Source organism: Equus przewalskii, chromosome 9 (assembly GCF_037783145.1).
Source record: "Equus przewalskii isolate Varuska chromosome 9, EquPr2, whole genome shotgun sequence".
In the NCBI taxonomy this organism is placed as follows: domain Eukaryota; kingdom Metazoa; phylum Chordata; class Mammalia; order Perissodactyla; family Equidae; genus Equus; species Equus przewalskii.
The window spans coordinates 37,449,376-37,461,835 of record NC_091839.1 but is presented as its reverse complement, the minus strand read 5'-3'; the positions used below and the strand labels follow the sequence as shown (position 1 = coordinate 37,461,835).

Sequence of the window (12,460 nt, the reverse complement as noted above, 5' to 3'; positions counted from 1 at the left end):
CACTTCACTGTTTTATGAAGTATATCTTATGTTTACTAAGGGATATGTTCCTAGACACTTCTAAGCTTAGTTTTATGTATTTCTTTTCTTTTTTTTAACAAGTGGAATACTTTTGTCAATTATAGACTCCTCAAATCTAGCTGAAATTAAATACATATATTTCCAAGACAAGTAGTCATCAATACTTGGTACTTTAAATTTTATTCTTAAGCTAAAAATTGAGAGCACCAAAACCAAGTAATACCCTGATGTTTTCGTAACCCACTAGATAATTTTATCCTTAAAAATTTTTTCCTTTCTTTACAAATGACATTAAGTAGATTGTGATTTTTCTTTTTCACAAAGGCTTCTAAGAATGTTACAGTTCAAAATTCAAGATTACGTTTATTTTCAACAAAGCTCAAATTTTCTCTTCTAAATTGTCCTTTCATGACCTCTCATGGTGAAAGTATAAACTGACATTACAAACACCAACAGAAATAATGCCACAAATACCATTTATCTTGTTATTGAAGAACCTTTCCCTTCTTTTCATATTTATTCATCTTGAGAATGTAAGAGTATCAATTAGCAACAATAGAGAGAGAATGTTGGATAATTTCATACTAATTTAAAGCATAAAAAATGCCATCTTACTCACAGTCTGTAAATCTCTAAATATATGTGTGTACTTTTTATAGCAGAATGAACATTTTAATGATATAGCAACTTACCATTATAGCTACTACCTCTCAAATGTAAATTGAATAAAGAATAATGTTTGGAAAAGTTGAAAAAATTATTTTAATTTACAAAATCATCACTTTTCTCTATTCTCTGTACATATGAATAATGAAGCATAATTGTATATTAAGATCTGTATTATTTGTATTTATTCATTATTTAAAATTAGTTAATCAGATTACTGTCTCAGCCTGAGTTCCTCTCAAAAAAGTTTCCTCACAGGTAATTTACCTGGGAATATGATTCCAGAGAATAACAAACTAGGTCATAAAAACAAGAAAGAAGGAAAAGCTAAAATAAGGATGCATTATCAAAATGACTATGGCTATGGACAACCTGTGCTGGATTCCATAGGCCTTCTGAGAAGTCTTAATGAAATCCATGAAATAAAAAGAAGAAAGATATTTCCACGGGCTCCCATCCCCCATGGGTAAAGGTGACCCCTTAGACTTCGACTACTGCATAACCGCTTGTAGGTTGCACATGTGTGGCAACTCATTGGGTGTTCCACACTTCTATGTCAGAAAAATTCCAGAGAAGGAAGCAAGAGGCTCATGTCTTGACCAGAGGTGAGGCACTCTCTGGTTGCACCTGTGGGAAGCTGGTCAAAGACTGTGAGAACAAGTTGTAGAAAACAATGACTGAAGTAAGATGTGGGGTTGAGAGCGTTTAAAGTGACACACAAGTGGTATCTGATACAGTAGAACCTTTGCACTACCCAGATCCACCCTCTCTTTCCATTAACTCCAACCTGTCTCCTCCAAGGTGCTGGCCACTGCAATCTCTGCAAGAAGGTTCGTGAAAGTAGCTGCAGCCCCTGTTGCTGCAGCTGGTCCCAAAGCCTTATCGATTGTCATCATCTCTCTTCTCCACTACCCATTCTCAGTTTTTCTCACCTTTGGCCAGCATCTCAGCTGAACTGAGGTTGCTTCCTGGTAGAGTGACCCAGACTGTCTTCTCCTGGGTTTCACCATTATCACCTGGCACAAAACTCCAGGAGATGCACCAATCAAGTTCCTGGATATTCTCCCAGTCTCCATTATATAACAGTGACCCAGGCTCTTTATGTTAATAAGGGTAGATTAATCTTGCAAATATATTAACATATTATTCCCTTTTGCTTGGTGATCCAGGAATGAGGAGCCCAATCACTGAAATGAGGAGCCCAAAGTGACCAGGTGATAGTCATGGTCTGTGGAACTCTTCTACTTTGTCCTCTGGTGGAAGTGTTCTCCCCCCTGGGAACCAGGACCTCGAATCCAGCAGAGTCTAAGGTTTCACGGACAAGATCATAAACTTTTAAAATGGGTTTCTAAGAGTAATGGTGAAAGGGGCCAATTGTACTTTCACTCCTTGGTGCCTGAAGGGACACAGCACCACATGTCAGCCATTGATACAGCACGTATATCTCATCTTTTCCCAACCTGGAACTTTAGCTGAACCTTCATCAAGCCATTCCACTATTGTATTAGGTCACCTGCTTCTGCGTGATGAGCTATACAGTAATACGGTATCTAGTAGGATCCTATGGTCATGCACAAATCCTTGTCATAAATTAATCTCTGAGAAAAGGCAATGTTGTGGGGGCCTCCATACCAACAGGTAAGGCATTCTGCAAGCCCTCAGTTAGTTGTGCTGGCGGGGGCTCTGCTAGCAGAGAATGCAAATTCATCACCATAGTAGGTTTTAATTCCAGACAGGATGAATTATCGCCATCTCCAGGGTAGAAGGAATCCAATAAATGGCTGATATTAAATAGCTGGCAGGTCTCCTTGAGGGATGATATCATATCAAAGACTCAGCATCAGTTTTTATTGCTGACAAGTTGGGCATTCAGAAAGGGGCAGTAGCTAGATAAGCATTAGGGAGAGGGAGCCCATTCTGTTGTGTCCACAAATAGCCTTCTTTCCGGCCATGGTGTCATGTCTGTTTCATAGGCCAAATGTCTGAACAGTGGAGTCTCTAAAGATTAAGGAGAGAGTATAGCTCCCATCCTCAGGGCAAACTAACCTGTCTGCTTAGTTGTTGAGTACTTTCTATTCTAAGAATGCTCTTTGGTGGACGTTCACAAGAGACACAATGATCTGCATGCTATGTGCCCACTCCCATAGATCCAGACACATGCCTCTTCCCCAGATTTCCTTGTCTCTGGTCTTTCTGACCTTGCTTTATCAAGGTCCCTGACCAAAAAGCCAAGTAATTTGTCACCGCCCAGCAGTCTATGTCTATTCATACCTCAGGGACTTCTACTTCCACATAAAGTAATTGATGGAGTGTTCTGCTTGGAGCTCTTCCCACAGGGAGGATTTCCCTTCACCACATTCCATCTGGGATAACTGTGAGTGCAGCAGCAGTGGGACAACAGTCCATTTATGGCTGGCATCAATCCATCACGCTAACCCACATGTGAACAAGGCCAGAGTTTTCTCTTTTGTCAGTTGGCACAGATATTTCTAGCTACCATCAGATCTGCTGGGTCTTATGGCCTAAACTTCTGGCAAGCTTGTACAACTGCCTAGAACTGCTGCAGACGCTTCCATAGCTCTGGGTAAAATTCAGGTCCAATAAATGGGTTGGTACAGTATTCCTAAGTGTGGGATGTGCTATCGCTGAAATCTAAAGAGGCCCACCAAGCAATCTGCCTCTTTCTGGGTGCTGGATTCCAGTGTATAACGATTTGTTCTTTATCTTTTTGGTCCCAGCATATCCCAAATGATAGGTCACTTAAAACTTCACCAATGTGGCAGTACCTTAAAATTTTTTGAGGTTTATCTCCTACCCTTTGGTTTGCATGTGCCCAAATAGGGCAGCTAGAATAATTTCTTCGTGATGCTATCAATACAGTCAACCATAATGGTGTTCTGTGAAATGTTAAGACAATCCAGGTTCTTACAGATTACACTCTGACAGAGTACAGGGGAGTTGATGCACCCATGGGGGAAACAGTGGATGTCAACTGTTTTCCTGCCTAGGTGCAGGCCAACTGCTTTTGATGCTTATTCCAAAGAGAATTTAAAATAGCATATTTGTCAGATTAGTAGTGGCATACTAAATGCTACGAACTGTGTTAATCTCTTCCGGTTAAAAATATATATCTGACATGGCAGCTGATTTGGTGTTAGCACTTGCTTAATTTTACTATTGTCACCCAAGATCTATCTGTTCTTTTGTAGGAGCCAAACAGATTGAAGAAGGATATGCAGAGTTCCCTACCAATGCATTCTTGAAGTCTTTAAACAGTCGTGCTAACTTCTGCCGTTCCTCCTAGGAAGTGATACTGTTTCTGATTTACTCACTTGGATGCAGATGGGATATTTTCAGGGGCTTCTACTTGGCTCTTCCTACCATAATGGCTCCACAGATCAGGGAACCAACATAAGAGTTCCTCCAGTTACAAAGCATACTTGAGAATTTTATATATCCCGATCATTGATTTGGGGACTGAGGAAACTATCACAGGGTGGGCCACAGACCCATTGTATCCTCTGTAAGACATACTTGGGCTAGAATTCTAATTTTTACCTGGCCTCCGTATGCCCCCAATCTAACTGGAAGACCATGATGGCATTTCAGGTCTTCTGGCATCAGTGTCAGCTCATACCCCTTATCTATCTGTCTTTGAAAAGTCTAAGGGTCCTTCTTTCCAATTTTCACCTGGCCTCCATATGCCCCTAATCTAACTAGACGACCATGGTGGCTTTTCTTGTCCTCTGACATTAGTGTCAGCTCATACTTTTTATCCAAAGTCCTCACAAAGTCTAACTTTTCTTCTTTATTCAATGTAGTGTTACCCTGGTAAATTACCATAGGACCCTTTGTGGAAGGAAAGGGAGAATGTCTATAGTTATCCTGGTGACATTACAGGGTCATTCCTCAAGGGCACACACCCACCCTTTTAACCAATGAGATTTGGATCTGTGAAATTATATAAATCTAAAAATTGGGCAAGCTATTTGGATTTTCCATTGTGACAGCTGACGTTAGTATTCTCCTCCCTATATCTCTTTCTTTGTTACGTACACACACAGACACAAGTCAAGTAATCACCCAATCAGCTGTCTAATCAACCATTTGTCTAATCCCTCAAAACACCATGGTTTATTAGCCATTGCCACAGATTCCTTCAGGTCAAGGCAACCTGCTTGCTACTACAGACTTCTGCCCATTTCAGTAGTTACAACCATCTTACCTCTGATTTTCTGTATTGCTACATGGGCTCTGCCTTTCAGAAATCCCATAACCCCATTGACTAGTTTCACAGCAGCATCTCCTGTTAATAACTCTGAACTGTAGAGGACAGACATCACCAGGTTTTTTCAGGGATATTGATGTCCCCCTCACCAATGAATTCCTTATTGTCTCACCGAAAGGAATGTCCTGTGAGTCTTCCCAGGGAACAAACTCACATGATAGGTTCTAGATATCACATAACAAATTCACTCTAACATTCCCATCTCCATGAGCCTTCTGACGTCTTACTTAATATTATGCCAAAGCAATTTCAGCATCTTGACCTCATTTTCCTATTGACCATTATCACATTTGGCCTTCAAGGAAACATCCCAGCAGCATATTAGGACCAGCTCCAGGTGTTCTTGTTGGATATTAAACCCCAATTTATGAGTGAGTCTTCCCATGTCAATGAATTCTTCCCTATGCAACCTTATTTTATTCCCCCTACCAGTTCGATACTCTCAATATCCACTCCTATGTGTGTTCTCTGGTTTATTTTAGTATATTTAATGTAGGACCTGCAATTCCTGTAAGTCATTTCCTTCTGGGGAAAGGATTATATTTCCCTGCTCATGTTTCTGAGATATGACCCAAGTTACTGGCATGGAGACAATGAGTGATGGCAGGGCTGGATCCTGAAGAGGACAAGCATCAACTTGTGAGTTGCCTTCCTCATTTGAGAGTCTCTTAGTCTTTTCAGGGTCTCCAGGCAATAGGAGGATGCTCTCCTTTAGCAAGAAGAGTGGCTGCTTTTCCGAGTGTGGAGATTTCAGGGAAATCTGAGAGTTCAAGGTTCCCAGACTCATCCACCCAAATGCTCATATTCCAGGTTTCAGGATTGCATTGTTTTCTACCAGGGCTCTAACTCAGGACACCCAAACTTGCCGTGGTTTCAGTCTCCATTGCACTTACACTGTCCTCACAATTTGATTTGGGCCTGACTTTCACCACAGACTCTCCTGCTACCACAGGAAATGATAATCACCTCAAATCTGATAGAGGCCCTTAGCATTTATAATGTGACTTGAGTTGATTTTGCCTGACCTGATCCAGTCATTTTTTAATTTTTAAGCATCCAAAGAAATCAATAACACCCAGCCATCTCTACAATCCTTATAATTACCACTGCTGACAGACCATTCAAGTATACCAGTGAGTGTATGAGTCAACTTATCACCCTTCACCTGTACCTCTGCCCAGCCAACCTCATGTGAGAACCTTAGTAGCTGCATGCCACTGGTTATCACCACCCCATTTCCCATTAACAGTGGGGTCTTCATTGCCATCTGACTGGTGAATTGCACAATTACCAAACCCATCCTAATGGTCTGCTTTCCAGGGCTAATGCTGATACTAGCTATCTTTTCCATGGTTCCCCTGAAAACAGAACACAAGACATAGATCTGCATGAGAGCTTTTTATTCAGGAATGGTGACCATTTAGCAGTAGTGATGAACAAGGAGAATGACATTAAGAAGAATGGAAAGCCAATTTGAAAATGTGTTATCAAGTTGGTCACTGTTGTGAACAAATAGTTCTGGATCACACAAGACATTCTGAGAAGTCTTATGGAATGTGTATCAATTCTGTATCCCTGAGGTCAAAAGAGGGAACCATTTATTCATCAGCTCCAAATCCCCTTGATCAAGGATGGATCCACAGAGGTTAACTCCCCCACACTTCCAAGTTGCAAGTGTTGAGTGCTGAATGGATTCCCCCAGGGATCAGAAAGCAAGAGGTCCACACTACAGACTCAAGGCAGGCACACAGTTGAGTTACACCTATGTGAAGCTAGTCAAAACCTGAGTGGAAGTGGTCCTAGCAGCTGTAGCTTGAGTAAAAGATGAGGCCAAGAAGATCTGAGGCTAATGTCTACGTACAGATTAATGTGAAAGAGGCCTAATTTGTAAGAAGCTTACTAGTAGGGATGGGTGAGAAAGCAACCTACTAAGCTATGGAATTGGAATCTATCATCTTGTACCTATACCAAACAAGGCACAACAAACATCTTGAGACTTACACATATACATTACCTATATGTCACTAAACAAGGGAAAAAATATGGAGAGACATCCAATGCTGAGAGAAGGGATTGAGATATAGCATCCTCATCCTCACCATTTGACACGGCATATATGAATCCCCTTTCCATGAGCCACATGGAGAGCTGGGAAAGTAACAGGTCTTGAGCCATCTTGTTAATATTCTACCCAAGAGGTGTACTTGTCCAGGACACTCCAGTAGTAAGAGAAGGCAGAATAGGAGGTGTAGGGCACAGATTGCTTATGATGAAAGCTTGGGGAGGGGATGATTGAAAAATTGAGCCAGAACTAGATTCCGTCCTTAGGGAACTATGCAGGGACCTCTGAAGAATCCACACTTTCATCTGACATGAGCCAACATTTCGATGCCTGACCCAAGCAGGGCACTAGAACCAGTCATCTGGCTATATAGCCAGCCTGAGAACTGGAGACAGCCAGTGAGCAGAAGACTGTGATTTCACTTCATGAAGAAAAGAGACATCTGCCCCGCCAAAATGCTCCTCCCCATCCCTCTAGACTTTAAAAGAGGGAGGAGGAAGATTTGTGTAAAAAGTGGTCCATGCTCCCTTCTCGATTCCAAGCCTCTCCAAATACAAAGACAACTATGAATTAGTTAAGAAGTTTCTCTTTTTAAACTGTGTTGACTAGGTTTTAATATCTAGATATTATTAAAAATTCATGGAATCTAAAATTTGTCTAAGATGATAAGGAGAGGAATAAAGCACTTAACAGGAGCACTTCAAAGGAGTGATCATTAAAAATAAAACAACTTCGTGTTTATACCGCAAGGAATTCAAGTGTCTCAGAAAACTGGTTGTAGTCCAGCCTGTTGGGTGATTTTGTCAAGCTATATTCAATGGCTGCAGGAGTATTTTGTTAGGTAGGCGTGCTCCAAGGGCATCGGGGCAAACCAGATGACAGTATTTGCAAAAGACCATTGGAAGGATGATAGAATGGAAGCTGGATAAGAAAGTGAAAATAATAAGGCCTGAATTCTGCTTCAGTCACCATGCTTTGAGCAAGTTACGCAACATCTCTGCTTCAATTTTCTCACCTGTAAAATGAGGATAATAACTTCACAGAGACTCTGTGCGTCTTTTCACATGGATTCCTTCCGACTGAAAACTGCCTCTCTCCTCCTCAGTAACTCTTGCCACCTTCTACTCATCCTTTCGGTGGTTTAGGTTTCAATTTAGACTTCGTTTCCTCCAGAAAGTCTTCTCTATCCTTCAAGGGGGTGAGGTGACCTCTAATATCTTCCAACCACAGCCTACTTCTCCTTTTATAGCAGTTGTCACACAGAATTGCAATTATCCAATCACTTGTCTGTCTGCTCCGCTAGACTTTGTTAGCACGGGAATTATGACTGTCTTGTCCATTTAGCACATATTAGAAACAAAAATATAAACTGAATCGAATTAACTTGTAGATTTTAAGGATTAAGTGACATAATGCATGTGAAGCTTCTATCAGTTCAAGTGCTCAATAAAGAGTGGCTTTAAGAAATCTCTATTATTGTTCAAATTTTTATCGCAGGGCACAGCTCCTGGCACGTACACATCCATGTTTCAGTGAACTCTTGCTGAATGAAAAGTTCAGGCCGGAGATGATGAGGTAGGTCCTTAACCTACGTCTGCCAGCAGCAATCCTTTCTTTCAGCTTTTACTTTCACTATCCTAAACGCCGTCTTCTGAAACTCCAACTTGTGTTCTTTTTTTTTTTTTAGAGGAAGAAATAGTAAAAATAAAGTAAAAACCAAGAAAGTAATTGCAAGATCCCGCTACAGAATGGGGGTAAAGGAGAGGTGGCGGGAAACCGTAGAGATGCTGTGAGGTGAGTAGCCGGTTGAGCTGTGTGATGTGTATTTTCAATGCCTTGCCCACTAGATGGTGGAACAGAGTCCCTCTGCTGACAACAGAGCTCTTTCTCACAGGTTTGAGTTTCTCTCACAACGCCCACATGGCTGTGCACGTGGAGGAAACCCAATAAATTACATTTTTTCTAAACTGCCTAAAAAGCGGCGAGCTGAAACGACAAGGATGGGGAAAATTAGGAAGAGAAGATGAGAAGCGCGGAAATGCAAGGACTAGGGGAGCTAAACTACATTTCCCAGGAAGCCACGGGCTTGGCCTACAACCCCCATCATGCCTGAGCTCGGGGTCTCGTGACCCAGTCCTGCGGGCATCTTCTGCCAGGAGCGCAGACAACGCCCTGGGGTCTCTGCTGGTGCTGCAGCGACGACCCTTACTCCCCAGGTTACCGCAGCCGCTATTCCCCCCTCGCTCGTAGTCGCAGAGACACTAACCGTTGTCCCTCCGGGTCCACGAGCCACGTGACCCGCCGAGTCATGTGACTCCGCAGCCCGGCGGCTGAAGTCTGTTACCCTGGCAACTCCTGGGCCCCGCAGACCTTCTGGGAAAGCGCGGAATTCAGAAGCGAAGGTAGGTGAGGCGTGGGCCCTTGCTTCGCACTCGGTTCACCGCGGCTGGGCTGTCCTCAGACCCGCTCCTCAGGGCTTTAGTGTCCCCGGTCACTCCCCTCCTCTACCCGGCCTCCGCGGCAAGGGAGTCTTTGTCTTCCCGCCAGCTCCGGAGCCCGCGGAGCTGAGGACCCTTTAGTGGCAGTCGCCTCTGACCAAGAATTTGGGGCCAAGACCTCAAGCGCACATGTCCTGATGTAATCAGAAATGCTAAGGAGGGCAGGAGGTGTTTATTCTGCGGGATGGGTAGAGTATTGTCCGAGTCTCCACGGGCACCCTCTCCGGCCTCTGCAAACGAAGCTGCGGTGTGAGCGGCCTCAAGGAGTTTCCATGCGGAAGCTGGGGCAGATTGAAGTTGATTTCTTAGAGGGGCAGGCGAGAGCTTGGCGTTGCAAGTCACTATTGCAGAGTCTTTGTTGGTCCTCTCTCGCTCCAAAAGAAACAATTCGTTCTGATTGGTATACTCCATTAACTTTATTTTAGGTAGATTCTGAGTCTTAATACATTTGTGTGTATCTGGAAATGTCTCCATGTCTGGAAGCAGCCTATTTTGCAAAACTGTTCAGATGGATTGATAGATAACTAGCTGAATGAGAAGGCGGTGCAAACTCTGTCCTGTGCCTTGCAAAGAAAAAATGGTCTTTTGGATTCGCTAATTTATAATTTTTAAGATTCCTTGAGAGGACCTGGTTTGTTTAAGGGATGTTAAATAATACACGCACACACACACACACACACACACACACACTAATATGTGTAGACTTGGGAAATATTGTGGAGGCCACCGTTTAACAATAGGATGTTAACAATGAAAATGTAATTCTGGACCCTAAGTAAAAGGCAGACTGTGAAAGCCTTTCCAAATTAGTTTTATTAATGAATTAGGAATCTCTTGTCCAGCTTACTGGTCAATAACTGTGCATACATACCGAATCATAAGAGAAATGTCTGAGGTTTAAGTCTGGTGGTTTTCAGATGTGATATGAGTTTCCTCAAAAGATGTTTATCATCTCTTGTTATTTAGGGTTTCCAGTGTTGTAAATATTTTGGAATGTTTACTTTGGGAAGTGAAAATTATAGATCATGGCTCTCTATTCCAAAGAAGAGTTGGATGAAGAGTTTGAACAGTTCATGAAAGAGGTAAGTTTATATTTTTAAAAGATATATTATAAATTTGTTTCATGAGAAACTCATCCTTCAATTCTTTCACCTCTCAAGATACAATGAGCCCATCACCAAGCTGTGTCAACTCTGCCTCCAGAATCTCTCCCTCATCCCTCTCGTTCTCTTCTTTTTCACTGCCGCCATCCTAGTCCAGGACACCATCGTCGCACCTGGGCTACTGCAGTAGTTCCCAAGGCCTTTCCCAGCATTCCCTCCACACCGCAGCCGGCATGGTCTGTTACATAAATCAGACTCTGTTCCTCCGCAATGTAAAACACTGTTGGCCTTCCATCACATGTAGAATAAAATCTAAACTCCTTCCGGTGGTTTACAAAGCCCTGGATGATCTTGTTCGTGTCTGCTTCACTGACTTTGTGCCACTCTTTCACCTCATCCACTGATGCTACTGTGGCCTTTTTTCTCCCCCAGACACGCCAAGCTCATTTCACATTAGGAGCTTTGCACTAGCTGTCCCTTCTGCCAATAGTGCTGTTCCTCCGTTCTTCACCTGGCTGGTGAAGATCTCATCTTAAATATCACTACCTCAAAGAGCTTTTTTTTCTGTTTGTCCAGTAAATAAGTAACCACCAAGTCACTTCTTAGTATACCATGTGTTTAATCCTCTATGTAGCACTTAGTACCACGCGTTATTTTACTTGTGTACGTCTGCTTTCTGCCTCCCATTATAAGAATGTGTGGTCTGTGATGTGGTGACTGTGTCTTCATTGCTGCACCTGCAGTACCTAATAGACGCTTAATAAATATTTGCTGAATGAATGAATTAGAGGGTTACATCATGTCCTATGTATTTATAGAAATGGAGAGGCCTTGCAGGGCATTCAGGAGAGTCACATTTTAAATTATTATGGCAATGTTCTTGTTCATAAAGGGAGTTTGAGTGAGATGTAGTAGAAAGAACCTGAGTTGCAGTATCTAACAGGAAAAATAATGCCTACACTTTGTAGGATTGTTGTAAAGATTAAAAGAAAGCATCTACCAATTGCCAGGATGTAGTAGATACTCAGGATATGAGTCTCACTTCCCATTTGAAAAACTGATTTTTTTATATCAAATATGGGCACATTTTGAAAATTAAATTTATAGGGAGTATTTTCATTGTAAAAGATAAAAAGCAGTACAGGTCAGTTTTTTTCCTTTTACCCCTCATTTGCCACCCCTTCAACACTCTCCCTTTCCTTCTCTTTCTCTCCCTCCCTCCCTCTTTCTTTCATATTCAACCTCAACTCATAAAAGCTCTTATCTCATGCTAGAGATTTAGATAAGACAGTGTCTCATTTTTAACAATGAAAACCATGATTTTAAAGTCATGCTGACTTCTTTGGTCATTTTGATAAATTATTATTGAAGCAGTTTGTTCAAACATGTGGTTTATATATCCCAGTTTTTAAGGAGATTGTTGGGACCAGATTTTTTTTTTCTGCTTTATTGAGATATCACATACCATACAGTTCACCCATTTAAAGTGTACAATTTGGTGGTTTTTAGTATATTCACAGTTACGCAACCATCACCACAATCACTTTTAGAACGTTTTCATCACCTAAAAAGAAACACTGTACTCATTAGCAGTTATGCCCTTCTGCTGCCTTAAGCTCCACTAATCTGCTTTCTCTCTCTGAAGATATGCCTATTATAGATATTTCATAGAAATGGAATTGTACAGTTTGTGGTCTTTTATGACCGGCTTTTTCCACCTAACATAACGTTTTCAAGGTCCATCCATGTCATAGTATCTGTCGGTACTTCGTTTATTTTCATAGCTGAATAATACTCCCTTGAGTTCTTTCCACTTTCTGGC

The 12,460-nt window shown here is 41.9% G+C and overlaps 1 protein-coding gene across 15 annotated transcripts in view; it reads left to right on the top strand.

Moving 5' to 3' along the window:
* The first annotated feature begins 9,162 nt into the window (after window positions 1-9,162).
* CEP162 (centrosomal protein 162) overlaps window positions 9,163-12,460 on the top strand; it is an 85,297-nt gene continuing 81,999 nt past the window's right edge. For 8 of the 15 annotated variants that reach the window (XR_011522560.1, XR_011522562.1, XR_011522559.1 and 5 more), the window contains exons 1-2: window positions 9,165-9,439; window positions 10,502-10,617. Coding sequence is in view for 6 of the 15 variants with exons in the window: in XM_070559152.1 (XP_070415253.1) it covers window positions 10,561-10,617 (57 nt within the window). In the remaining 9 variants the exon portion in view is untranslated. Of the gene's footprint in view, window positions 9,440-10,501; window positions 10,618-12,460 lie in introns of all 15 variants that reach the window. The other 7 variants (XM_070559153.1, XM_008513910.2, XM_070559154.1 and 4 more) reach the window with 5 other exon arrangements.